Source organism: Rhinichthys klamathensis, unplaced genomic scaffold (assembly GCF_029890125.1).
Source record: "Rhinichthys klamathensis goyatoka isolate OS25496 unplaced genomic scaffold, OSU_Roscu_1.1 h1tg000191l_1, whole genome shotgun sequence".
Classification (NCBI taxonomy): domain Eukaryota; kingdom Metazoa; phylum Chordata; class Actinopteri; order Cypriniformes; family Leuciscidae; genus Rhinichthys; species Rhinichthys klamathensis.
The window spans coordinates 662,845-690,075 of NW_026606717.1; the positions used below are offsets into that span (position 1 = coordinate 662,845).

The 27,231-nt window shown below is 40.9% G+C and overlaps 1 protein-coding gene across 3 annotated transcripts; it reads right to left on the bottom strand.

The window, feature by feature from the left end:
• Positions 1-1,820: 1,820 nt before the first annotated feature.
• Positions 1,821-25,262, bottom strand: LOC130095297 (pecanex-like protein 3). Of its 3 annotated transcripts, none has more exons than XM_056261994.1 (33): positions 24,095-25,262; positions 21,636-21,844; positions 21,326-21,425; positions 21,181-21,220; positions 20,973-21,068; positions 17,583-19,295; positions 16,804-17,103; positions 16,659-16,716; positions 16,442-16,583; positions 16,045-16,356; positions 15,898-15,930; positions 15,635-15,806; positions 15,429-15,539; positions 14,865-14,956; positions 14,673-14,782; positions 14,465-14,570; positions 14,287-14,379; positions 13,914-14,064; positions 13,689-13,833; positions 13,342-13,519; positions 10,858-10,966; positions 10,413-10,542; positions 10,233-10,291; positions 9,921-10,136; positions 9,046-9,299; positions 8,321-8,551; positions 8,120-8,223; positions 6,655-6,802; positions 6,179-6,409; positions 5,796-6,070; positions 5,536-5,702; positions 5,040-5,434; positions 1,821-2,511 (listed from the first exon to the last, which is right to left on the bottom strand). In XM_056261994.1, the coding sequence occupies exons 1-33, from the start codon at positions 24,245-24,247 to the stop codon at positions 2,350-2,352; spliced, it is 6,795 nt and encodes a 2,264-aa protein (XP_056117969.1). In that variant the 5' UTR covers positions 24,248-25,262; the 3' UTR covers positions 1,821-2,349. The 3 variants fall into 3 exon arrangements, with proteins under 3 accessions (XP_056117969.1, XP_056117968.1, XP_056117970.1); XM_056261993.1 differs by having other exon boundaries at positions 21,320-21,425; positions 24,095-25,261; XM_056261995.1 differs by lacking the exon at positions 20,973-21,068 and having other exon boundaries at positions 21,320-21,425.
• Positions 25,263-27,231: the final 1,969 nt, after the last annotated feature.

Genomic DNA, 27,231 nt, shown 5'->3' on the forward strand with positions numbered 1-27,231 from the left:
TATACAAAACATGCTGTACATATATGGCAGAGATTGGTTAGATCCCTTTTAAATCACTGACACCCAAGACTATCCAGTAACTTGTGCTTTCTCCCAGTAAGAGAAGTACTCCCTGTTGCTTTGGAAAAGTTACCCTAAAGATGAGAGTAATGGTCCTGATGGAAAGAGAGAAAGAGTTTGATCGGCCTCGAACCAGACGCTCAATAGCTATTAAAGGTCACCACAAGAGGCTGTGAACGAGCAGAGTTTGCTTGGCAGGCTTGAAATGACCTAGAGAGCGTGACTAGGCTGCATGGTTCGCAGAGAGACTTCATGCTTAGTGTTCAAACAACGTGTGATATGGTCTGTGATGGGCAGAGACTCTATATACTTTCAGTGTTATAAACCCATTAACAATCGGTGGTTTAAGTGAGAGTATGAAAAAGTGAGCATGATCAAATCGGTGCAAACTGCCTCTACTGGCACTAAACGAAGCTAGAGACTCGAATCACGTCAAAACTTGATATTGATCGGACCGAATCGTCTGTTTTGAATGTGTCAGCATTGTAAAATGAAGGGCCGCTCAGTAGAGAAACACTTCGATTGTTATTTTGCATGAAACCGCATTACTCTCCAGCAAAAATCCTTCTCTTCCACCTGAAACCCAGTCAAATCGTAAGGCACCATTTTCTCATGGCGGCCCCCACATGCTGACTCTCAAACCATATCCTTCAACGCAAAGCTTTTTTCAGAGCACAGCTCAGCCGTGTCAATCATTTTAAGCTAGGAAATTATATATGGTGAAGAAGCATTGAACCGGCTTTCTGAATCTGAAAACCACTTTAAACAGCTCACAGGATATTCCAAGCTCCTTTACATCGACATGCCGCAGCTATTCCAGGCTGATGTCAATGGTGTATTGTTTGACTGCGAGCATTTGATATGTTTGTTATTGTAGAGGCAGTGAGTGCCCTGCTTTCCAAAGCAGGCGGTCTGAGCTTCGTTCGCCCAACAGCAGATATATAATGACATCTACATTTCCAGTTGTATTACACACAGATAGGGAATTTGCAAGTCACAATCAGGTGGATTCAAGAATGGGGGGAAAAGCTTACAGTTCACTCATGTCCAGCTAGTATCAGCACAATCAATACAAAAAACAGCCACTCCATCCATCTTCATTTGAGATCAGCAATCAAATAAATCTTTGTCTTTAGAATCGGTACATCTTTATTGTTTTTACTCCCCCATCAAGTTCTTCCAACTAAAACGCTGGAGTTTAGAAGTCGAAGCAGTAGTTAGTTCTATTAGTAGTAGAGGGGGTGGTGCAGTAGCAGTAGTATTGCAGAGAGGGAGGCGCTTGCAGTAGCAGAAAAAGCCTGACGGGAGGCCATGAAGCCCTCACGTGCTCTGGCCTACTCACTAAATCACCAGAGCCCATCCAGTAGGCAGCAGTTTAGGAATTAAGAAGGTAATCTGATTTCCTGTGGGATGTGTAAAGAAATAAAAGAAAGAGGATTGGGAAAAAGACAGACAACCAGTCTGATGACTTCTATCCTGTCCCAGTTGTCCTACACTTCACCCCCAAAACTCAGGCCCTTCCATCCTCACCTGAGCTGGCTGTAAACTACGTGGGGAAGTGCGTATGAGAGCGAGTACATGTGTGTGTGTATTCAAGTCTTATCCCTGAAGCTCACTGAAGAATGGTCGTGGTTGTGTCATTTAAGAGCGTGAGGCTGTCTGATGGGCCACCGACGTGATCAAATGTCTTTTCTGGAATGTGTTCGCTATGAAATGATAACTGTGAGAGTCCTTTGGTCTTGAAAGGACAGTGGCTGATGTGGTGGAAAGCTCTGGGCTTTGATCGGAGGGAGATTAAAAGAAAAATCCTGCACAATACAGCTGACGCAGAGGGCTTGTGGATGTTTAGCAATGGACTGGATGCTTGAGGAAAAAAACAAAAGCTTTAGAAGGTTTAAGGCTGCTACAGGAGTTCCCTTTTTGTTACTGCTGGTGGTACAGGTCACAGATTTGCTTTGATTAAATGACCTGAACCTCCTTTTGTAAGAAGGAAAAAAAAATCCCTTAAGATTGCACTGACTGTCCACTTTTTTGGCTTATGGGCCTGGAGGCCAAAACAGTAGCCAAAGAAGCTTAGGAGAGCTCAGTCCAGAGTTCATTACTTACGCTGCACTCTTCTAGTGTGCTTGCGTATCTGGTGATGTGTTTAAGTATACTTGCAAGAAACATCCTAATATATGCAGAACTGACCGAAGATGCTTTAATTCCTCCCAGCTCTTTCGCTCTCTGGATGGTGAGGATGACCATGGGCTAGTCTGATCCAAGCTGTACCTGTCGTGCAGTGAAGGCTCAGCGGAGGTGCTCAAGTAAAGGCAGTTCTGTAGATTCCTCCCGTGCACTGGGCGGGTCTGATGATGTAAGGGGCGTGGTCTCAGAGGGTACGACTGTGCCCACTGGATCCAGTGTTGGGCTGACATCAATGGGCAGGACAGGAAGGGGAGGCTGCGAAGGCTAGGAATAGTAAAAATTTAATGGGTTAATTTTTATGTATATACACCAAAAGTTTCAGGTTGGAAAACATTTGAAAGAAGTCCCTTATATGCTCACCAAGGCTGCATTTATTTGATAAGAGATTTAGTACAACAGTAATTAGGGATGCAATGATACTTTTTTTATTGTCAAATTAAAAGTGTAGATCTACGCATTTCAGCTACAGCCGTCTTGCCGAAACGCATAAATCTACACTTTTAACTGTTTTTAATTGATTTATCCCAGTTAATTAAAGGCCCGTCGGTGTATGAATGAGTGAGTGAATGGGTGAACGTGAGGCATTATGTAAAAGCGCTTTGGTGGCCATTGGGTCTGTGAAAGCGCTATATAAATGCAGTCCATTTACCATTTTTAATTCACCACGTAAGTACCTTGGAGTATTTCATCTTCATAATTTGATGTCTACCTCTACCAGTTTATCCAGTGAGCACCAGTGGCTACGTAAAGACACCCGTGTAGCACTCTCTGCTTCTGTAGTTTTGTCAGATCTTTACAGTCACTGGTGATCAATTGAATGTGTCCTTGCTGAATAAGAGTATAATTTTCTGAATAAGAGATTTTTTTCAAAATGTTATTAATTCATTTGTGGGGTCTTGCACCACATGTCATTAAAAAAAAGTCAACTATCTGATATAGGGATCTCCCAGTCACGTGACCCCTAGCCGCGCGTCAGCCATTTTGACGGAATACATCCGTCAGCTACTCAACGGCAATAGCCGTGGGTAATATATATTATTAGTATATTATTATACTAATGATATAATTATTTGTATATTATTATACTAATAATATAATTATTAGTATAATCATTTTATAATTAGCCTAAATATTGCAATACTTTGCGCTACAGTATTGATATTGCGTGTATTATATGGTGTAATAATATATTATTAGTATATTATTATACTAATAAAATAATTATTAATATAATTAGCCTAAATATTGCAATACGTATTTGCGTGCGCAAAATATCTCCATACTGAACAGAATCGATTTTTTCCCCCCACTATCTATTATTAGCGCAGCGGCCGTCAGACAACTCTTCACGTAATGTCATCGCACTTATTATTAGCATCACAAAAAGAAATATACAAGAGGAAGATAAAGGAATTAGGAATCATAGATCCATGAAGCACCACAAGTTCTTTTTACAGGCATTAAATGTGTAGGAAAAACTTCCTGACATTGAGGTGATGGGAAATTCGGATCATTTTACTGACTCTCCTGTTCGAAGTCGTTCATCAAAATGAACGAATCTTTTTTCGAGTCATTTCGTTCATTCAAGTCAAGTGGCTTTAAACGTTATACTTCTAACCGCCAAATTCCCCGAACACATATCCACCTATTATTTAGCGTGTAGCCTAATACGCACGCACTCCCCATCCCTAATCCTACCCAAGAGATTACAGTGCGTAGCATATGCACGCAACAAAAAAAAACATTTTTGGCGTATAAATAGCACGATAAATTAAATTCGTGGTATAGATACGCACGTTCATGAGATCGTGTTGGACAGACGCAATGAACGAATCGTTCATGAATGACAGCTACCTTATTCACTTACCATCACGCTACACCGGAGCTTCATTAAAAGCATACAAAAGCTATCGATATAACGAGTCCGGATGGGTCAGCAACTCTTTGATTTGGACGTCAGCGGGGAAGGATTTTTAAATCATCACCGCAAAGGTTGGTCAATGTATTTTTATCACCAAATTATAGTAACTTACCTGTAATAATTTTTAAACTGAGTTTACAGGGAAAAACACAAAACAAAATCACCAACAAGATTAAGTGTATCTTAAATGAATTTGTTGAATCTAGTTTGATCCAAGAAAAACTAAATACTTTTTTTATACTTGTAACGTTAACTAGGCTACCATGCAGTGACACTGTAGTATGATAAACTGTCATTGAGACTGTTGTCTCAACCTGTGTTTCTAACGATTTAAAGAAGTGTTAAATAGATCAGCTTTTGGTATTTGAAAATGATAGGAATATTTTGCGACGAGCTGTATTATCACCGGCGGTTTAGCATTTTCTATACCGTCAAGATGGCTGCTCCAAATGGCGTGACGTCACGCGGGACGACCCTATTTAGGCTGCTTTCACACTAGCATTTTTGGTGCGCACCTGGGTTCGATTGACATCAGAAATCAGTTCGTTTGGCTGATGTGAATGCTGTTTTTCGAACTCGAGTGCGCACCCGCAAACCGTACCTGGTACAAATATGCTAAACACTGAAGCTTGACCGTGTCTCTCTAACGCACTTGAACAGACCTGGTACTCGCATGTTACACACGGACATTTGAGCTTCTACTTTTCCTTTTAATGGTAGTTGGCAAACCCACGTGAGGGGGGCATTTTCCGCCACCTACTGCTACTGCATCGGCAACAAGTAAAGGATATTTGCCAAATAAAGCCAATACCGATCAGTTAAAAAAAAAAGTAGCTTAATCTGCCCTGCTCGGGACACCCCTAGTCTTTACCTGTGTGCGTATGCTCTGTGATGCTGAACCATCCCCTTCCATTACAGCAGGTCCGTTGAATCCTTTCCTCCCTGGCAGACTCCATTTGTTATACAGGGCCTCATAGTGCAGCCCGCTGCCCTGACCCAGGCTTAGGCCCCTCTGAGACACCCTGTGACATAGATTGTCCTGCAGGCTACTGGGGCAGAAGCGGTCTACCGGCGGGAGGGCCACTGAACCACTGAAAGACAGCTGGGAGCTGGACAGGTGTTGCCCCAAAAGCCCATGGATGGAAGAGGTGCGTTGCAAGGAGCTAACCAGCCCTGCATCCATTCTGCCCTCTGATTGGCTGAGCAGGGCAAGTGGGAGGGGCTGGGGATGTAGCGGCCAGGAAGGTCCAACCGGGTTGTCAGTCCCTTGAGAAAGGTAGGGAAGAGTAAGACTAAGCCTGCACACATCATTGCTTTATTAATTGGAGGTGGACAGAGATACATTAACTGAGAAGCAGGCGTCGTACCCATCAAGGGCTGTAAAGTAGTGGGATGAGGCTGAGGGATGCTGGATGTTGTGCTCTGTGGAGGATGAGCTGCAGGGTTGTTACTGATAGAGGTAGAGCCCCCACCACAGTCTGAATCCTCAATGTTCCCTCCACTGTTACATCCGGCACCACAACCCTTCTGAAGCCTGAAGAGAGCAGAGAGAATATACATAAATAACACTAGACACCTAAAATGTGATGTAACACGGCAGAGTGCATGCTCGTTCTCGACGCCCGACCTGTCCCAGCTGCTGATGAACCAGGTGTAAATGTTGTGGGGGCTGATGGGGCCTCCCCAGACCGAGCGCAGCTGGACATGGGCCCCAGCGTAGGATGTGGTGAGCGGGGAGACGTAGATGGGGTATCCAATGGGCTGATCACAGGACGAGTTAATCATGTTCCTCAAGGCTTGCTTGGCATTCTGGATGCTTCCGCGTTCAGGATTCCGGTTCCGCAGGAAGACCAGCTCCTGCTGCTGTCCGGCCCACAGTCCGCGCACACACTCCCGGTTCACCTGAAGGAAGCACCAGTGAAAGAATAGTTACATCAATGTCATGATAAAATACATGTTTACAGTCAACAGAATATACATGCTAATAAACAGGCTTCTGCTGCAAAGCACCTTGATGACTCTGAAGCTGAGGAAGCGTTTGTTCAGCATGATGATCTTGTACTCGTCGCTGCCGTCATCCATGACGTGGCGGAGAGCAAGCAGAGAAGGCATGTTGGCCAGGATAGCGCTGCGCCAAACAGGGTCACCCTCGTGAGAGATCAGCATCTTCTCTTCATTAGCTGTTATAGCATCGTACAGCACCACTGGGTCCTCATACTCATCAGGAGAGGTGAAGTGATCCTGTGGAGGAAAGGACAGAGTGAAGGAAAGACAAAATTAGAATCCAGCATTCCAGAGAGCCATTTTATATAATTTTATATAAATAACTGCATCATCAGACTACTTTTACTTTATACAGCATGTGGTGTGAACTGTAACTCACCAAAAGTCTATTTTAGTACAGGCTATGAAAATATCACTGCGTTACCCCAGAAACCTGAATAAAGTGTGATATCAGTGAGGATAGATGAATGCCTCAGCTGTACCTGATGCAGTTTGAGGGACATCCGTACACCTGGAGCTACCACCCTGTTCAGCAGGTCCATGTCTGCAAAAACCCACTCGTCTCTGGGAGAGGTGATGCGAAAGTCACCCTTGAACAGGGCGTGAAGGCCATAGAGAAAAGGCTCCAAACTGAATGTACAAGAGAATCGGTGCGGTTACATCAACAAAATTCCACTGATAAAAATCTCATTGCAAGAAAACCATGTTTACATAAATGGTCAACAAGACTTTGTTAGTTACAGCAACATGAACGGTAGTGATATAAAGTTGGTGTGCCAAGCAAATGCAAAAGGCTGATAAATGTTTTACTTTAGGCAAATGAGCAGTGACTATGCACCAACTAGCAATATGAGGTATAGAGACATAATAAAAATAAAATAACTTTAGTTATTTAACTTTAGCGACAAGATAATTGCTGCTAAGACCAGCAACGACAAATCTGATGAAGCATTTGACAGTGCACGGAATTAACTTAAGAGCAGAAAGTTGCTCCGTCTTCGACTGCAAGAAGAACTGGAGCGCGTCACATAAATAAATCGAAACTCAGCGTATAGGTTACTTGCCTCACAGACATGAGAAATAGCCATATAGGATGCTTGAAATGTCTACTTTTAAACGAACCAATTCGAAACCAAAAAAAATGCTCTGATTATGTAATCTAAATGAAAGGTGCATTTCTCTCTATGGGGCGCACACACACACGCATTCACTATACTGCGGAGATGGCGAGTCAGCAACGTCAACTTCATCTTTGCAGTCAACACTGACTCAGAAAATACTAGTTTATTAATAAACGACTAAAATATCTCTTTGCCATTTTTTCCCCGACACATTCATTATCATTAGGCTACTTTTGCCAGTGCTTTGCGGCAAGCTTTACACACGCGCTTGAGCGTGAGGCATATTTTCCACCCCCCAGTGGCCTATATGAGTCTATAATAAGTCAACAAACTGAAAAAATAAACCCAAAGTTATTTTTTAGGTAATATGTAATGTAATCTTGTTAAAACGGATTTCATAAAATTGGTATATAAAAAATAATGTTCAGGAACCGGTATCAATGTATTTGCATCTAAACAAATTTTAAACGATACCCAGCCCTATGTATCGCAAAAAATTAGGCACTGCAGAGCTCCCCGCTACACCCATACGCTACCTAATGCCCAATTACTCTGATGCAACATTTTCAGTGCTTGGGCCCTAATTAAGTAGAATGTTGCTTTTTAGCAGCAGGAAACATCTTATTTAACAGGTAATATTATGCTATTTGTAATCAGACTTCAAATAGCTAAGGCTAGTTGAATAGCCCACAAATAAAAATTAAGGCATGCAGCAGAAGAAACGCCATTCTGTAAAAATGCTGAATGTGTGTATGGTGCATAGGCCGACAACTTATGTTATTTAAATGATTTAAGCAAAAACACTGTAATCGGTTTGAACACTTACCTGGCTGACATGCTGTGGGAGGCAGTGCCCAAAGCTCGACGGCCCAGAATACATAACCCAAAACAGAGTGTAACCAGAGGGGAATCCTTCTCACTCTCAACTGGCTGTAACAGAAAAGAAAAACAAGAGTTACATCTTTCACTCCCATATAACCAGACCACAAGTCAGCAACTGTAAACAGCAAAGCGGTCTTTAAAATACCGTTTCTCTGCGGCTGTTGCAGTATTTGATCCACTCCAGGTACACCAGACAGAAGGAAAAGGGAGTGATGCCAGAAGCACGGTGGTCATAGTCTTCATCTATGTTCAGGTTGAAGGTGGGGTCACTATCCACATAGGAAGGGCTGAGGCAGGGCCGCAGCGCTTCCTGCACCGCCTCGTTGGCCAACCACTCCTCCAGTTTGGGTGAGCGGCTCACATAGTAGATGATACTCTGTGGTGGAGAGACTTGGATCACTGCTCTGTATCTCAGTAGCTACGTTTACATGGGCCCATTTAGTCTCAATCAGAATGAAATCATTCCGAATGATGAATCCAAACAGTGTTTACATGAAAGGTAAATAAAGTGATTGGATTGCTGTGCATTTATACGTCACAAGCTGCAAATCGGATTTGATCTCTTGACATGCGCAAACTGCATGAATACACAGTTTACCGCTGTTGGTGCATAATAAACATCATCCTGTCATCGCTTTAAACAGCAGACTTAATATTTATCTATTTCGGGTCCTAATTAGGAGACGAGGACATGATGCTTTGTGCCGTGCTGCTTATATTTATCAAGCCGTAAAAACATCCCTTCCTGTGCGCCCAAAACAAGGTGTCTGTGGATAAGTCAACTAGTGCGATTACAAACGGATTATTAGGGTCCATGTAAACACAGATACTGGTGGTTTTATTTGGGTCATTCGCCTGATAGGAACTGACCTTGACGTAATATGTGATGAGAATCTTGCGCAGGTCGAACACTTGAAGCATGGAGGCTGCGTTGTTGTCGCTAATGCTGTAGCCCTCCAGCACATATTTGGTGGCAGCCACTTCCCAGGCCAGCCAGCGCTGACCAAAGGCCGCATTGAAGGAGAGCATGTGGGGGAGATGACCTGGCTCACAGCAGCAACAGCCTTCATCTTCCTCCACCCCTTCAGTGATCGCCTCCACCTCCCTCTGCTGGCAATACGTTCCTGAAAACAGTCATTTAAGAAAAGAGAAAATGAAGAGAGGAAAATACACTGTTCAAGGTAAATGAGCTGCAGTTCAGTATCGGAAACCTTATATATCGTACCAAAACTATTCTAAACTATTCGATTCCACAAAAGGTTCTTTATAGCAGAAAAGGGTTCTTTGGATTTTTAGAATGTTCTTCACACTAAGAAAAAAATATGGTTCTTTTAAGATCTGTTGACTAAAAGGTTCGTTGGGGGGGAAAAAAATTCTTTACTGACATCACTCCAAAAACTACCTTTTGGAACCTTAAATTTTAAGAGTGTACATGACAACTAGTGTTGATTCTTCCTGAGTATAAGATGGGGCACAGGTACAGATTTTTTTTTAGCTTCATATTATGATTATACCCAGTCAGACAATGTAAAACACACATTGTTTTCATTTGTCGTGATTATATGACCCACAAGGCAAATGTTTCTGTGTGAGTTTTTGTGTGTGAAATGACTCCGTCTGGTAGTGTGTGATCCTTAGCGGTTTAGTGTGCGTGCCCAGTTTTTTCTGTAACCATTTACAAAGTCAGCAGGTGAACAGAAAGAAAAAGAAAAATTGCGCAGTCCCTTTCCTGGAACACGGCTCACCCCTGAACTCCAAGCCTCTGAGCTGGAAAGTGACAAGGCCATTGCCGATCTCAATGATGTGTACGAGAGCATTGAGGTAGTCGGAGGCGAGGATGAAGCAGTCTCCTGTGCTGTAGTTTCCCCAGCGGCCCAGCAGAAGGTCCCCACATAGCGAGTGCTGCAAAGAGCGTGTCAGATGCTCATAGAAGATAGAGTTCAAGTTGTTGTCATCAGCACCTATTCAAGCAAGCGATAAAGGGAGAATTAGAGGACAGATTAAAAGGAAAATACATAAATGAAAGGTCTGTATTAATCAGATACAATAACACATACCAGGGTTGCGGTCCAGCTGTGTAGCCAGACGTGTGTTCGAGTGATCCACCCGTTTGGTGCTGAAGGACAAAATAATATTTAAGGGTTCAAGTCACATCTTTAAACTTTTCTAATTAAAGGGTCTGAATTAGCAAAACAAACAACGCAGCTGACATTTGCAGGAGATTTCTGAAGGCTTACTTATAGTCTCTCTCCCAGAACTTCACAGGTCGAGTGTAGGAAGTAACAAAAACAGCACTGCCTAGCACAGGGTTGAGGGGAGTGGAAAAGAGAGCTGAAAACACAGCTTGCACAAACAGCATGGCAGAATCTGAGAACAAATCAATGTTAAGGGACATTTTCAAAAAACAACTGTATAGCAAGACATTGTAAACATACGGAGTGTGAAAAAGATGTGGGGACAAACAAACTCAAACTCAGTTATGGACAAAGCAATTGGAAAAGTGTGCAAACTACCTAAACCAGCTGAGGAGGAACATGTGAAATGTGGCACAGAACAAAACCAATGGTACAGTTGTGCTATAGGAAAAGGCAGCACTCCCACTGGGCACATGTTAACAACACCAGGGTAAAGTTGTGAGATCAGCATTCAGGTCTCTGTGAGAGTAACGCTGGTAAAGGATACGGGGAACAGCAAATGGCTGAGCGAAGGCATGGAAAGCAGAACCCCATGTGATCTGCCAAGGTGCAATGTAGGTCAGCACAAAACGCAGCTTAAACAGCAGATCCCACATCTGCTCACACACAGGAGAGATGACAGCAACATCAGTCTTGAGATTCTGCTTTAAAACCCCACACTCCAGCAAGAGTGCAAGTAATACAGTACATACAAACATTCAAAAATGTCACTCAAATAGAATGTTTATAGGGAATATCTAATTGATTTTTATTATTTTGCAATAACAATTACACCAGAATTAACTAGTGAAAATAAAAAGTGTTAGATAATGGTGAAAACCTTAAAAGAAACGGTAGCCAGTTCAATGACTATATAAACGCTTTCCTTATTATACATTCACACATATAAATTTTAATCTTGATGTTTATAAAAAACAACAACAAAAAAACATCTGCAGACATGTAATGCTTCAACAATCTATATACACTACCGTTAAAAGTTTGGGGTCAGTACGATATTTTTTTTCTCATTAATGCATTTCTTCAGCAATGACACATTAAATTGATCAAAAGTGACAGTAAAGAAATGTATATTGTTACAAAAGATTTCTATTTCTATTTCATATTTATTGAACTTTCTATTATATGCATGATGTTTTCCACAAAAATATTAAAGGGGTCATGAATTGAGAAATCAAATTTTTTCTTGATTTTTTGACATAAGAGGTTATTGTACTATAAAAATATCCTGGATATTTCAGAACTCAAAATAACTTGTTTTGGATTTTGTCACATTATGACGATGAAAGACCACCTCTGCAGAACAAAATCAACGCCTACTTCTACATCATTGCCTCTTCAGCCCTGGCCACCGATTCGTGCATGTCATTTAGTAGTACATACGAGAGACGCAAACACAGTATTACTCCAGCCACAAAACGATAGAGATGCCTCTGAGGATTACAAGACATTTTGCAGTGACAAGTTGTAGAAATACAGTCTTTGCGATCCTAACAAAGAAAGTGGATAAACTTTATTATTAAATTCCAGTCAGAAAGTGTCAGTAAGACAGTTCATTTGTTCGCTTCATTTTACTGCAGAATAATTTTTAAACAAGACAGTTCAACAGGCTTTTCAGAGAGACTGAAAATAAAAGATGATGCAGTGACGACTTTATTGGATTCGACAGCAATGTCGCAAACACTCAAGTGTGAGTAATGTTTTTACCATGTGGCACTATTGCTTGGTCTGTTACAGATTTTTTTTATATGTACTGAGTATTAATACTGTAGCGCCACAGAAAAACTGAGAATAGTTGATTAGCATTGTGATTTGCTGTGCTTCCCTTTGCTTCTGCATTTATGGGGTTACTATGGGGACTTCCTGGATACGGAAGGAAGCACGTAGAGAATGCTGTTTTTGTTATTGTTTTGATCGAAGCCATTCGCTGTAATCCTGAATAAAAGCTTTGAGCGACATCTGTTTTGTCATCAGTAAGACATTACAACACACTTCATTTTATTTAAAACACTGCAAATGACAATGTACGTATTTTTCACTTAACCGAAAAGGATGAATCACGGCGCCTATAAGAACGACAAATAATGGTACGTTCATAATTCTGTTTACACTAAACTAATTCTGTTTACACAACTTATGCTGTCACGAAGTTATCTTCTCAACTATAACTGTGATAACTCATACTTAAACTTTATATGCCACAACCAAGACTTAAGCATACATAATACGCATAAATGTTTCACATCGTTGGAAAATGTTTCAACTATGTAACAAGATTTGTTTTTTTTAAATGTCAAAAATTATTTTAATATGCAAAACTGTTACCCAGTTCAATGTACTGGGTGTTTACTTCCAAGTATTGAAAGTACTGAGTTTGAAAGAAAGGGCCAAAAACACAAATAGAAAATAGCTTAACATCTAAACTAGATATTTTTTATGTAAAAATCTTAACATTATAAGTCGACCTCTGAAAACATTATTAAAAATAAATACAATTCATGACCCCTTTAAGCAGCACAACTGTTTTCAACATTGATAAGAAATGTTTCTTGAGCACTAAATCAACATATTTAAATGATTTCTGAAGGACATGTGACACTGAAGACTGGAGTAATGATGCTGAAAATTCAGCTTTGCCATCACAAGAATAAATTACATTTTAAAATATAATATTAAAACACAAAAGAGTTCTTTTACATTTTAATGTCTCACAATTTTCTGCATTTTTGATCAAATAAATGCTGCCTTGGTGAGTATTAGAGACTTTCAAAAACATAAAAAAATCTGACCAACCACAAACTTTTGAATGGTAGTGTATAGAAAAGGTGGAACTGGTGATGTAAGAACTAGATTGTGATAATTAGACCCCTTGCATAACATTATAAGTGGACTTGAGGGACAGAATCTAAATGTTACAAGTGTTGAATTTGGCCCCTTTAAATCTCAGAGAGATGTGACTGTATGCTCAGACCTTGCTGAAGAGGATGGACATGCAGTAGTAGTCGAGGAGGAAGGTCTGTGAAAAGCGCGGGTAGTCGAATTGGAAGAAGAGGGCGGTGAAGCACAGAGTGACATACTGCTGAGACGGGACACAGAAGGATGAACGAAGCAGCTTCATCCCAGCCACCGAGATGAACAGAGCACGGCCACTAAAGAAACAGACAAAGGATACCATATCACTGTGCAAGTCTGAGACCACATTGAAAACCTGGGATACAAAAACTTCCAAAACAACAGAGTAACATCAGCTAGTGTTAAGCTTCACTCGACACTAGGACTCAGAGAAATCTTAAGGATTCTGCATGATCTTGTTCTTACTAGGCTCCAGGTTTGTCAGGGTTTTGGCTGACAGTATGAGCTTCAGTAGTGAGGGAGTTGAGCACTACAGCCGGGTAGATGAAATACTTCTCCACACACTGCAGCCAAGCATACAGCTTCTCAAACCACATGAGCTGAGCAGCATCTGACAGAGAGAGAGATCAGTCCATCACACTTGTTCAGATTTTCAGGCATTAATGTGTGCGTGTTGGTTTGACTACTCACCTCGGACCTCAAACTGGCTATATTCTCGAGACCGCAGCACAGGGTGGGCTAAGCAGAACCAGGGCAGCTGTTTGCGGAGCTGAGGCAGGAGGTAGTGTGTGAAAAACCCCACTACCCCCGCCAAGATGTACAGGACGAAACTGAGGGCAGGCTAAAAAGTAGTGCAAAAAACACAAATTAAAAACGCAATGATTTAGAAAAATTGTTTATGGAAATTAATTTCTTGATTCGCTACACTGACCGAGACTTCCCACCTTTACAAGACTAGAAATTATGTTCAGTCCTTGGATTAGATTAGAACTAGGTTCTTTAGCAAGATCTCACTATGAAACCATTAACATACTCAAAATCACATTCTGGATAGCCTACTAACCTGCAGAGCAATAAAGACAGTGCTGGCACTAATGGCGAAAGTGATAATGGCCATAAGAGGGCACATGACCAGGTCTGAGTGAAGAGTCTCTTTCTGCAGAGTCAGAGAGGGGAGTCATTTAAAAACCATTAGAACACTTATTTAGCAAAAGATAAATCCAGATGGAGAGAGCTTTTACCACAGAGTCACGTAATTTCTCTGGAAGAGGGTCTTTAATCTCTAATGGTGGCTCTTCTGGTGTCCGGCTCTCCAGCTCTGGGAAGAACTTGGAGCGGACCAGAGACCTGCCCAGTGAACAGGGTGGAAAAACATGTTAGATGTCAATCACAGAGCTGTTGGGGAAGTGAGATGATTTGGAAGTCAACAGCATGTGTGGTGAGGCTGACCAGAGGATGGTTGGGTCACTGCTCTGCCTGCTCAGATGATAGGACAAGGCCAGGAGGAGGCCACAGAAGACAGAGAAGAGCACCGGGACATGAGCCTCTCCCCACGGAGCCTACACACAATAAATAAAATGAGTAAAGGAAGCACTAATAAACACAGTTGGTTGTAAAAGAGACAAACAGCATCCCACTTACATTGATGGCACCAAGGCAAAATCCATAGACCAGAGCTGCCACCAACATACTGCGCAACAGACTGTAGACTGAAGACAGGGGGCTTGTGGTGGCTGAAACACAAATACACAACACAAATGACACGATCTCATACTTACAGTGCAATAATATATATATATGTAATATTAGTATGCCTGCTCCCTGTGAATCAAACCTGTATCAAACCAGTTGAACAGGAACAGCATAGCTAGAGAAACACTGTACTATAGGTTTCCATTTGTTAACATTACTAACAATTAAATAACCATGACAAATACTTCTAAAGCATGTATTACTTTCTCAGATAATGTTAATTTCAACATTTATTAATATCATCTCTTAATCTGTATATGTTAATATTTAATGGACCTGAGCTAACAACTGACATTTGTATTTATTACTAATGTTAACAAAGATTAATCATTACTGTAACAAATATATTGCTCATTGCTAATGTTAATGAATGCATTAAATAACGTTAAATGATTGGACCTTATTGTAAAGTGTTACCGCTATAGCATTAGTAATGTATAATATAGGCCTCACCAGTTCCACCGAAAATGTGCATGTCCACCTGCTCCAACAAACACATGAGGAATGTATTGACCTGAGGTAGAAGCCCAAACAGGAAGATGACGGGAAAAGAGAGGGTGAACACTGCAGAAGAAAACACATGAATAATACCATTATTATATTATGCACAACTCAAACAGAGGTTTAACAGAACTGGCTTTGAATGATAGTGAACAGACCTATGAGCATGTCTCTAGCATAGAGCAGAAAGTGGGCAGAGAAGAAGGTGACCCCATAGAGGGTGAAAGGCAGCATACTGTCCAAATTGCCGACCAAGTCAAACACCCAGATGAGCATACAACACAGGCAGAAATACACCGGTCGGCTGTACACGATGATCCAGTTATGGCCCTGCAATAAAGACCACATCAAAGGTAATAGGCTAGTCTTTGACTGTGAAAGTCTAAGAAAAGAGAAGACTGAAAAACAGCCATTTACTTACATGCATTGGAGATGCTGCATCAGGCTGTACACTCTGAAATGGACAAGGAAAAAAATGTATTAACACTCGACACATTGCTATCTTTTGACGAACAAGAGATGCCAAAAAAAAAAGGACCATTTTAAAAATGCTAACTCTCACACTGACCTTTAGCAAGGAGTACTGACAGCTGGCAATGACTAGGCAGAACTGGAAAACCCAGATGTCCCTAAAGAAGCCCTGGAGAAGCAGCAGGAAACCAAGGAATGCCACCAAGCAGGCCAACACCACCGCAAACACATTCTCGCCAACTCGTCGATTCCTGTCCAGTAAGGCCAACAATGCTAGCCTGTCGTAACGAACTCTTAACCATTTCCCCGGCAGCACCCAGAATCGGTAATACTGTTTAGGCTTGGCCTTTTCCTCAATCATCAGCGTGTTCTCCTGGGATTCGTGAGGGGACTCGTGATCTAGGTCAAACTACAAACAGAAAAAACATCAACACAATCAGCAGGATTGTGAAATGGAACATGCGTTTTGATGATGTTGAAGCGTTAAGTCTCACCTCTGGCATATCCATTGGTAGCCTGCGAACCTGCATACCCTGGAGGACCACCGGTCTGGGCTGCAGCATGGACAGCACCGGCGCCACCTCCTGGACATCAGTGGAGGTAAAGCTGGAGGACTGTGACTGTCGCTCACGCTCCCTGAGCCAATGAAAACGTGTCAAACACTAGGAGACTTCCGAATATTATCCCAATGGTACAAGTTTTAAGACTTACTGGACTGGGTCCTCATATCCTCCACCAGCAGGCCCAAAAGTATATGACCTCTTTACTCCTGAAATTAGATAATTCCAATTGAAGAAACAACTAAACCAGAATTAAATTAGTGTTACAAGTCAGTGAAGCACAAATTATTATTTACCACTCTCATCAAAAAAGTAGTGCACAGCTCCCTCTGAGGTGTCGTCAAAGGTGGATGCCTCGTGAACACCGCTGCGGGGCAGCAGCAGCAGAGATGAGGCGGCAAAGTGCAGGGCGGAGGGGAGCGTTCGTGTGCGGGAGTGAGAGGAGGTGCGGACTCTCTGGAGGTCCTGTAAGCTGGGAGGAGAGCCCATGGCGGAGGGGGGTGGGGTGGGGTTACTACCAGCATTATGTCGCCTGCGAATGGCCTGTGTCCTCTTCACACTGCTCACAGAGTCACGTTTACTTCCCTCCTCTGGGGCTACATGGGCAAAAAGCAACAGGCAAACAGTTTTAAAGGGCAAAGAAAATAAATTAAATATTAACTACAACAGAAATCATTTAAAATAACTTATATAAATTAGCACTTTTCCTTTTTAATAATATTTTTTTATATTTGAAATGAAAAAAAATATTCTTTTTTTTTCAGCCTAACGAGGGTGAATAATGTGGGTCTTATACACCATGATAAAAAAAAAAATCACTTCAGCAGAAATTATGAGTTAATCAATTAAAAGTACATAAAAATAATTACTGAAAAAGGAAAATGTAAATATAATATATTAAGAGAAAAAAACTTCCAGCCTAAATATTGGGTGAATAAAATGTGGTATGATGGTCTCACACACCATGACCAAAAAAATAAAGAGCAACATACCACAATAAAATCCTAAATCTAAATATTTTTGCACATGAAATGCAAGAAAAGAAGTGCTGAGAATGAATCTATTTGCTCCTCACCTCCTCCTACTGCCCCCTCTTCCAGCAGCTCTCCTGCCCTCCAGCCCGTCTGGTTCCCAGCCCAGGAGCCCCCAAGTGAGTCTATCCTATGATGTATCCTGGAGAAAGCCTCCGAGTGCATCGTCCGAGCCTCCAGGTCTGATTTAGAGATGGTGAGTGGACGTGGGGCAGGATTGGAAGAAGGGGGTAAAGGTAGTATAGTAGATGCAAGGGTCCCTGTGTTATTGGAACCCCCACCAGCCCCATCCATGCTGAGCACTCTGGCATGAGTCTTGGCACTGGCTGTGCTGGCTGAGCGCTGAGCACTGCGCGAATGGGAGGGACCTACTGCATCAGGCTCCTCCCCCTCTCCAGGGCTAGGTAACTGACTGGGGCCAGGCTGGGAAGCATTCGCCAGATCGGGGGAGTAGCAGGAGGTAGAGGAGCTTGAATCATCATCTTCATCATCGTCTTCGTCATCAGAGCTGAAGCGACGTTGGGATCCAAGGCTAGAGCCTGCACTCATATCGCTGCCATCGTCTTCGTCGCTGGAGTCCTCGAACAAGCTCTCGCTGTAGGCTTTGGCACCCAGCCGACTGCGTACAGGGATGTAGTCTCTGTGTTGGCCACGGTTTTGGTGCCGTCTATAGGAGCCACAGTCGAAACTGCTACTGCCAGGAGCACCTCGTTTGCGTGGAGCTTTCCTGCGACCGGGGCGGTGACCCACACTGCCCCCGGCACGTAGCAGCTTCAGATCTTTAGGTCGCACCACCTGCTGCTGAGCTTGCAGAGATGGTGGCTCTGCTAGGAGGTAGGACGGGGCAGAGACCGGCAGAGCAGGCTCTGAGCAGACCAAGCCCAGTGCCAAACCTGACGGTACAGAGCTGGCCTGGCGTGGAGGAGGAAGGGGGGGTATAGGGATGCCACTGTCAAGATCGCAGGTCTCAGAACGCCCGCTGCTAGACGGCGACGAGTCCTGTAAGGAGGGCTGTGCAATGTCTGAAAGCAAAGGGGGAAGGTCCTCCCCCTCCACCAGAGTTCTGTCCAGGCCCTGCCCAGAGGAGAGCTCTTTGGAGGGTGAGCGTAGCAGCACGCTGTCTGACAGGTCATCTGTGTCGCTGCCACCCTGCAGCACGTCTCCAGGCTGCTGATAGGGGCCTTTACCCTGAGGCAAAGCTGTGGAAGCAGCGTTAGAGACGGGTTTATGCGTCTGGCCCAGCGAGGGACTCTCAAGCTGTGTTGAGTCTGTTTTCTCGCTGCGGTAGCTACTGACCGTACTGAGAGTCTCTCTGTCAGTGGCTGCTCCACCTCCACTAAAGCAGCTGTCAGTGGAGCCAGCAGTCAGGGCCACTCCAGTGCGGCTGCCTGGTTGCTCAGCACCGGGGGCAAAAGTGACAGGGTCGAGGCCCAAACCCAACAAGTTCTCACTTAGTTCCTCGCTCAAGCTACTCTTGATAAGAGGGCTGAGGGGAGCATCTCCCAGGCTCTCAGAATCAGCTGAAGGTCCAAGGGGGGAGTAGCCTCCTAGACCCTCCCCATCAGGGCTCTGCTGAGATAGCTGCTCCACACCCCCATTCTCCACCTGGTCCTTCTCATCTCCATCTTCTTGGCTGGAGGGGGACGGTGGGATGGAAGGACAGTTTGCTGGGTGCAAGCTACTAAACCCTCCAGACATTACATCACTCACACCAATTAGGCCTCTGTAATCCACAGCCAGAGAGGATGGCGCCACACCTGGAACGACAAAAAGCGTCCAGTTACTACTGAGCAGATTAGCGATGTTTAGATGTACACAACTTGACACTAGTAACAATCTTAAACATATCCAATGGTTTTAAGCTATCAATTAATTCAGTTAACTTAATTTATAAAATCGTAATATCTTGTAATATTTTGCAATAAACATGCAACAAATTATTTAATACATATAATGAATGACTGTAAACTTTTTGGCTTCAAATTAAAGTTTATAATGTTATGGTTCATCTCATAGCTTGCTGGTTTAGATTAAAGCTTTTTCCTAAATAAAGTTGTGATGAAACGGAAGTAGTGACAGATCCTTTCTTCTGTATTGTGATGTACATTTATAAAAAAATAAAAAACTCTAGTATGGTGTTCTATCCATCAGTTGTTGATTGATATTACCATGTGGGCAAATAAATGCCACCTAAGTTTTTATCATTTTGATTAAACGGGTCCAAATTTTTTAAACATTCACAGCAAGATCCTAAACAGGCATTTACAAAAAAAAAAGATAAGTGAATTTGACTTTTTTGAACCAAGGATGCTGAAAATATGGGTTGCCACTGTAGCTCTCTGGATTGGAAGTCTAGGGCAGTGTTTCCCAACCACTGTTGTCAGGTGTGCCGTGGAAAATTATCAAATTAAAAAAAAGAAATGCTACAAATAAGATTATATCATCGCTGTCAGTCCAAAACCTTGCATTCTCTAGATTTCATTTTTGTTTCATAAAATATATGCTATTGGTCATCCTTTACATCTGCATGTGGGTTTTACAAATATTTAACCAATAAAAAGCATTTAAAAGAGGTTGTGACTAAACCTTGTAACTCCTTCGGCTCCTCAAATTGTCAGGCAAACTTCATAAATCCACCCACCACAATTTAGACTGCCTCAGATGCGGCTGTTCCGGTGACGAACAAAATATCTGTCACTCACTGGTCAAAAACCTTGTAACTACATGTGAGCTTGATTTTCATTAAATGTTAATATTACAATGAAACATGCAAGTGTCTAACCATTTATAAAGACAATAATTTTTTTTTTTTTAAAGCAAGGTCTCTGCCAGAGAGAGATATGTAAAGTTGTTGTTTTATCATCGCCAACATCATCATATAGCTACCTACTGTATATTACCTTATTGTATTCCTGCCTGACTTAAGGCTCTTGCACACTGAGGCCGAAATTTTCGTATGCGATACTATGCGTTTTTTCGTATACGTGATTTGGTGGCTCTGAATTGTCAAAACACCATTCAAACTGCTTGCTACGGATGCGAAAAACGCAGAAAATCGAACCCGATTCGATTTTTTTTATGACGGACGAAAGTTTCGGAGGCAGTGTGCAAGCGTGATTGACATAAGGTGAGGTCGTATTTTTTTTTTTTATGTGCGAAAATTTCGGACGCGAATTTCGGACTCAGTGTGCAAGGACCTTTAAGCTCAAAATGTGAGAACTACTTTTAATATAATATCTAGAGATCTAATTTGCCATTTGAACCAATGCATGTTTGTGAAATATTGTTATATATTTACATAGAGGTGTGCCGTGGGATTTTTTACTTATCAAAATTGTGCTGCAGCAAAAAAAAGAAAAAGTTGGGAAACACTGGTCTAGGGAACTGTCCAATGCAACACTAATGTAGTGAAGCAGTAAAGGGACAGTTCTTACTAGTGTTGTCCTGAGAGTTGTGTCGAAGGATGTCTCTATGTGCAGAGGTTACGATCACATTATTAGTGCCCTGCTCCCGTATGAGCTCCTTAATATCTGAAATTTTAAAAATGATAAAAATCAGAGAAGAACTGAAACAAGCATACCAGTTCATGTTAACTATTTGGTGGTGTATGTTTTTAAAAAAGCAATAATAACAACAATGTACCCTTTGGGCCTCCAGGGTCTTCAAGATGTGGTAAAAACTCCTGAGCAAAAGAAAAGAAAACGAGTCAGAGGAAATTCCTACGAGTTAAGGAGAATAATGCTCAAGGACATGTGACATTTGGCATTAACAATATCCTCACCGACACCTGATTCAATCCAAACAGCGAATGCTGGGAACTGCAGCGTACAGGAGGGGTGGAGTTCACTTTTCGGAACACCGTCATTTCCACACCGACACCACTGTCCCTGTAGGCACAGGCATGCCGACATGAGCCAAAACTGACTGTGACTGCTCGACACCATCAACAGATGTTAACCAACAACAAATCCCAGAAGAACATCTGACTCAGTAGCATGATGCTTGTAATGCTCTACAAACTGATTCTGTCTACTTGCTGAATTGAGCAATAGATAAGTGAAAACGAAAAAGAATGTAGTAATGTAGATACACTGTACCTGTGTTGGCTTCCATCGTGAGCGCCAGAGCCTTCCTCTCCTTCTTCCACTCTATGGGGGTCAGTGGCGAACGAGGCCTGCCTCTTCTCCACAATCTCACCCAAGTCAAACATGGCATGTAGTCGGAAATTCACTGCTTTTATGGCCGTGAAGAAGGCCGCTATCACAGCGCAGTACACACCAGCCACCACTAAACTGGCAGGAAGGGCCTGAAAGAAAGAATGTGAGGAGAATCACATCAATGTGGTTGCACCAATTTCAAATTCGTTTCATACACTGCACCTTATGTAGGCCACAATGGACTTGAGCAATGTCATAATACGCTTGTGTGCAAAATAGGCTACAACATACACTACCGGTCAAAAGTTTTAGATCAGTAAGATTTTTAATGCTTTTAAAAGAAGTCTCTGCCGCTCACCAAGGCTGCATTTATTTGATTAAAAATCAAAACAAAAACAGTCATATTGTATATTATTACAATTTAAAACAGCTGTTTTCTATGTGAATATATAGTCAAGTGTAATTTACTCCTGTGATCAAAGCTGAATTTTCAGCATCATTACTCCAGCCTTCAGTGTCACATGATCCTTCAGAAATCATTCTAATATGATGATTTGATGCTCAAAAAACATTTATGATTATTATCAATGTTGAAAACAGTTTTTTACATTTTTATTTCAGGATTATTTGATGAATAGAAAGTTCAAAAGAACAGCATTTATCTGAAATAGAAAGCTTTAAACACTACCCTTCAAAAGTTTGGGGTCAGTAAGAATTTATTTTATTTTTGGGGGAAAGAAATAAAAGAAATCAATACTTGTATTCAAGGAGTTAAATTGATCAAAAGTTACAGTAAAGACAATTATAATGTTAGAAAAGATTCTATTTTAAATAAATGCTGTTCTTTTGAACTTTCTATTCAAAGAATTCTGAAAAAAAAAACTGTTTTCAACATTGGAAATAATAATGAATGTTTTTTAGCATAAAATCTGCATATTAGAATGATTTCTGAATGATCACGTGACACTGAAGACTAATGATGCTGAATATTCAGCTTTCATCAGAGGAATAAATTACATTTTAAAATATATTAAAATAGAAAACAGTCATTTTAAATTGTAATAATATTTCACAATATTACTGTTTTTTTTTTTTTTTTAAAAATCAAATAAATGCAGCCTTGGTGAGCAGAAGAGACTTCTTTTAAAAACATTAAAAATCTTACCGATCTAAAACTTTTGACCAGTAGTGCAAGTAATAGTAAATGTATTAATTTATGCTATATTATCAGCATATAAGTATTTTCATGGCAAGAACAGTGTAAAGAAATAGATAAATTAATAAACATTAAAAATGACATGACAAATATATAAAACTATATAAAAAAATATATAAAATTAGATGCAATTGACATAAAACTGAGTAAAATCATTGTCTGATGACATTAACATATTCAATAAAATATGTTTGACGGTCAACTTAGGAGTGTTACAAGAGCAGCAAGATGGAAGTTCACCTGATAGTGAAAAGTATCACTAGCGAATCGATGTCATAACATGTCATGTTTATCCACAAGCTTTTCTGCATTATCATCAACCGGTTGCCACACTGAGAAAATGGACGCAAAGGAATGTCTTCCTGAAGACTGATGTAATGATTCCTCCTTGTATATCTGATCATTAACATTGATTGTGCTTGTAAAGTACTAACGTTCTGTAAAACTTTAAAACAGGCTGTTGCCTTGAAGGAACTTTATTAAACTTTAAAATACTGCATTGACTTGGGGTCTGTAGAAAAAAAAATTGTTTTTGAAAGAAGTTTCTTATGCTCATCAGGGCATAATTCGTTTGATTAAAAATACAATATTAGTACAATTTAAAATAACTCCTTTTAATGTATTTTAAAATGGGGTTTTTTTCAGTGATGAAAAAGCTGAATTTTTAGCATGCAGAAACTGGAGACACCTCCAGTGTCAAATTGATCACTATGACCATATGATCCTTCAGAAATCATTCTAATATGCTGATTTGGTGATCAAGAAACATTTATAATTATTAGTGTTGAAAACAGTTGTGCTGCTTAACATTGTAGTGCAAACCAGGATTTTCTCACAAATATAAAGTTTTAAAAAAACATTCATATAACTTTTTTTTTTTACTCTGACACAAGGTTTGATGTTATCTTGGACCTGCTTCATTGTAACCACTTAGAAAAGACATTCCATAGAAAATATCCCTGAAGCAGAAATATCTGCAGCTGTCATGCATCTTGACAAAGTTTCAGAAAAATATTTCTATAGTAAAGCTTGAGATCACCATGTAAGGAAAGTTTCTCAACATGAGTGACACCTAAATAATTCAAGCTCTTGGATTACATCAGTATTATTACGTTTACATACATTTTTCCAAGAACATGTGCTGGTGTAATTCTTTACCTGGAGAATTACTGCATGAACTCACCATGTAAAGAAGAAAGGGGAAGGCCAAGAGGAATATCCAGAGGTAGAGATGAAAGCAGTTCGAGAAGGTACTCTGATGAGGGTCAACGTACCATCCTCCGGTCAGAGAAGCCCACACTCCCTGCCGCAATATCTGAAGAGCTTGAGAGCCCATCTTATCGCTTCGGGACAAGACAACCCAGAGTTCTCGAAGTTCCCTTGTCAAAGTTTCTAGTGCGGTACTTCCATTGGGAACCTCAGGATGGACTTTCTCGGACTGGTAATGAAAAGGCTGCCCAAAAAGTTAGCAGAGAGCGAGATGATCCAAAACAACTTCAGGCCTGTGTTTTTTCAGCATCAACTGTTCTTTTGTATGCTCCTCCAGCAGACCCCTGTTTGTAGTGCAGATCATCAAGAGTTTTTGGCACAACTGTGACCCAAGGGCTACATGAAAACATTCATCCTGAGGAATCATCAAAACTGATTGGTTTGGTTTCTTTATGACTTCCCAGCACTTTAAGCAAACACAATTCCAAAAATAAACAAGCTGTTCTGATGACATACTTAAGATCAACAGGCTATTTTGAATATGGTCATTTTAACCTATCTGTGGCATGATAAGGCATGAGACATTTGTCTGATTTAGATAAAGTAGCCTAATGTGGGAATTCTAGAAAATACAAATAAGAAATCAAGTTTCATTTAGGGATATCGTATATTTAACTAACTTTAGAGATGTCAACAGATATGTATAAGATCGCTGGACAACTGCAACTATTTCAGGCAATGTAGAGAAAGACAGGCAGTTAGCAAGTTAACGTCTTCATTGGCTTTCTAGGCTTCTGTAACTATTGCAAATATGGTAGACAGCTTCAGAGTCCTGAGGATTCAATTTCTACTTTTTCTGAACAAATCTGTAAAGCTGTCCCGTTGCCAAACAAAAGATATGCGTATATGACACCGTTTAGAGTTTTATGTCTTAACTGACTGCTGATTTATTTTAACCTACAGTCATCTCGTCCAAGCCTGAACAGTCATAGTAGTATCCTTTCAATTTTTCCTTTATGGCAGTAGCTAATCTCTACATCTGGAGAAGGAAAAACACTGAGCATCCTCGGCAAACAATAGTCGTTTGAATAAACGACCGCTGACAAATGTCTCAGTGGATTTGGCTTTTAACCAGCACAACTTCAGCTAATGCTAACATAGGTATGTTAACTTGCCTAGAGCATCTTTGAAATCATATTGAGTCTAAATAAAGACAGGAGAGAGATTAATGTCCATGAAACGTTCCAATATCACTTCAATGAAAACGTTAAGTTACCAGAGTGCGAAGAAATGTAAACAAACGGTGCGTTTAAACAGCAATAGCGCTAACGCTGACAGCTGAACGAATGGATTTTAGACTGAATCAAACCGCTGAGCATCAAATCAATCAGAAGGGACGCAAATATATTATATTTCATCTATTTTCTCAGTTTTTCGACTTAATTTGACGTATATCTGTCCTCTCACCGCTCAATATCACCTGACACTCACTAGCCACACCGCTAACATGCTACAAGCAGTAGTGAGATACCTCTGACTTTGGCTTAAATGTTTTGTAGCAAAATGTTGAGCACTCTTCAACTCAACGTCAACATTTCATGGTTTTTCTCGGCAGGGTCTGCGTTAATTCCTCCAGAAACGAGAGAAGGAAAACCACAGGACGGGGAAACTGAACGCGAGTTAGCATCGGCTAACGGCAGCACTGAGTGCTTCCTCCTTATGACGAAAATAAAAATACAAAAACACACACAGACCGCAAAATATCTCTACGTGGTCACCACTGCAACCATTTCCACGGTAAGTCCAGGGCCGCTGTGTAAAACCTCCAGCGAGAAAAGCCCGGAATGTGAGCTCGCTAAGTTCCAGTGTCGAATCGCTTCATTCACACAGGTAGCAATCACCCACCTACAGGAAGAGAATTGATTCTGCAACGCGATTGGCTACTGAGGTTAACCCCCACTTGCATGGACGGAAAGGATCCTTCAATGCGATTGGCTGCAGCAAGTGTCTGTCATTCAGTGGACCATCATTGATTTGATTCATCGATATACATGACAGACATAACCTTTTTCTGTCAGGTTGCAATTCTTTCATTCAGGCCTCAATTTATTCATTTCAAAAATTACAACAAAGTTAATATTTTCTTACAGTAATTTATTTAAATTATTTTTTCCAGATTTCCAATTTTTTCCAAGTGACCCAGTTCAACTTAGATAAAGTGAGAAAGTTTTTTTCAGGCAAAGTGAGACACTTTTGAAAACTTAATCATAATATTATCATCATAGTATTGATGAATCATAAATCATGTCATACCGTTAGGATATTCCATGATTACATCATGTTGTAGTAGTCTACAATCTCTTTGATTCAAGGGCCCCCGACTGTAACAAAATATTGAAGGCCCTCTATATAATATAATATGAACAATATCCATGTATTATTCACAGGGACTGGTACATAGCTGCCAACTTTTGAGTTTAGCCTACACATACTTTTAATAAGTTTAGTGACAGCATGGTGCAATATAGGCTACTCTGCTTTTATTATTGCTTGATACACATTTTACAATTTCAATTTAATTCTTGTGGTTTTATTCTGATCTTGATTCAATTTGGATACATATTAGCCTATACATATAGGCTACAGTAGATGTTCATTTTTCTCTAGAAAGAAAATCGCACTGTAAAAACAGACTACAGAGAGCAGCTGTCAGCTGGTATTATTAAAGGTTAAAAATAACAACTCAAATTAAATATAGGCCTAATGCGGTTTTCATTACAACAACTTTATAATATTTTAATGATATAAGTAAAAAATATAATAAATATGTAATATAGTGCACTTTAGCAAAATACTAATTTATACTAATATATTATAAAATACTATTTTTTTCCAACTTACGTGCTATGGTTATTAAATGGCTTTCCTGAGGTAAATATAACGTTATGTGACATGTAGTCGACTCCAGCTATTTTATTGACCTCTTTCCGCGGTTGAAAAACTGATTGGTCGATTAGGCATATAGCCTACATTTCGGTTTAAAGGGATAGTTCACTTTGAAATTAATTTTTGGTATGTTTTAGCTTACCTCAAGGGCATCCAAGATGTAGG

Bases quoted from the DNA above. Each gene is read 5' to 3' on its own strand.
- LOC130095297 (XM_056261993.1), bottom strand. From the start codon at position 24,247: ATGGGCTCTCAAGCTCTTCAGATATTGCGGCAGGGAGTGTGGGCTTCT. The intron at 21,845-24,094 runs GTGAGTTCATGC...TCTTTCTTTCAG, and splicing joins TCCCCTTTCTTCTTTACATG to GCCCTTCCTGCCAGTTTAGT. The intron at 16,717-16,803 runs GTAAATAATAAT...ATCTAATTTCAG, and splicing joins CTACTTTTTTGATGAGAGTG to GAGTAAAGAGGTCATATACT.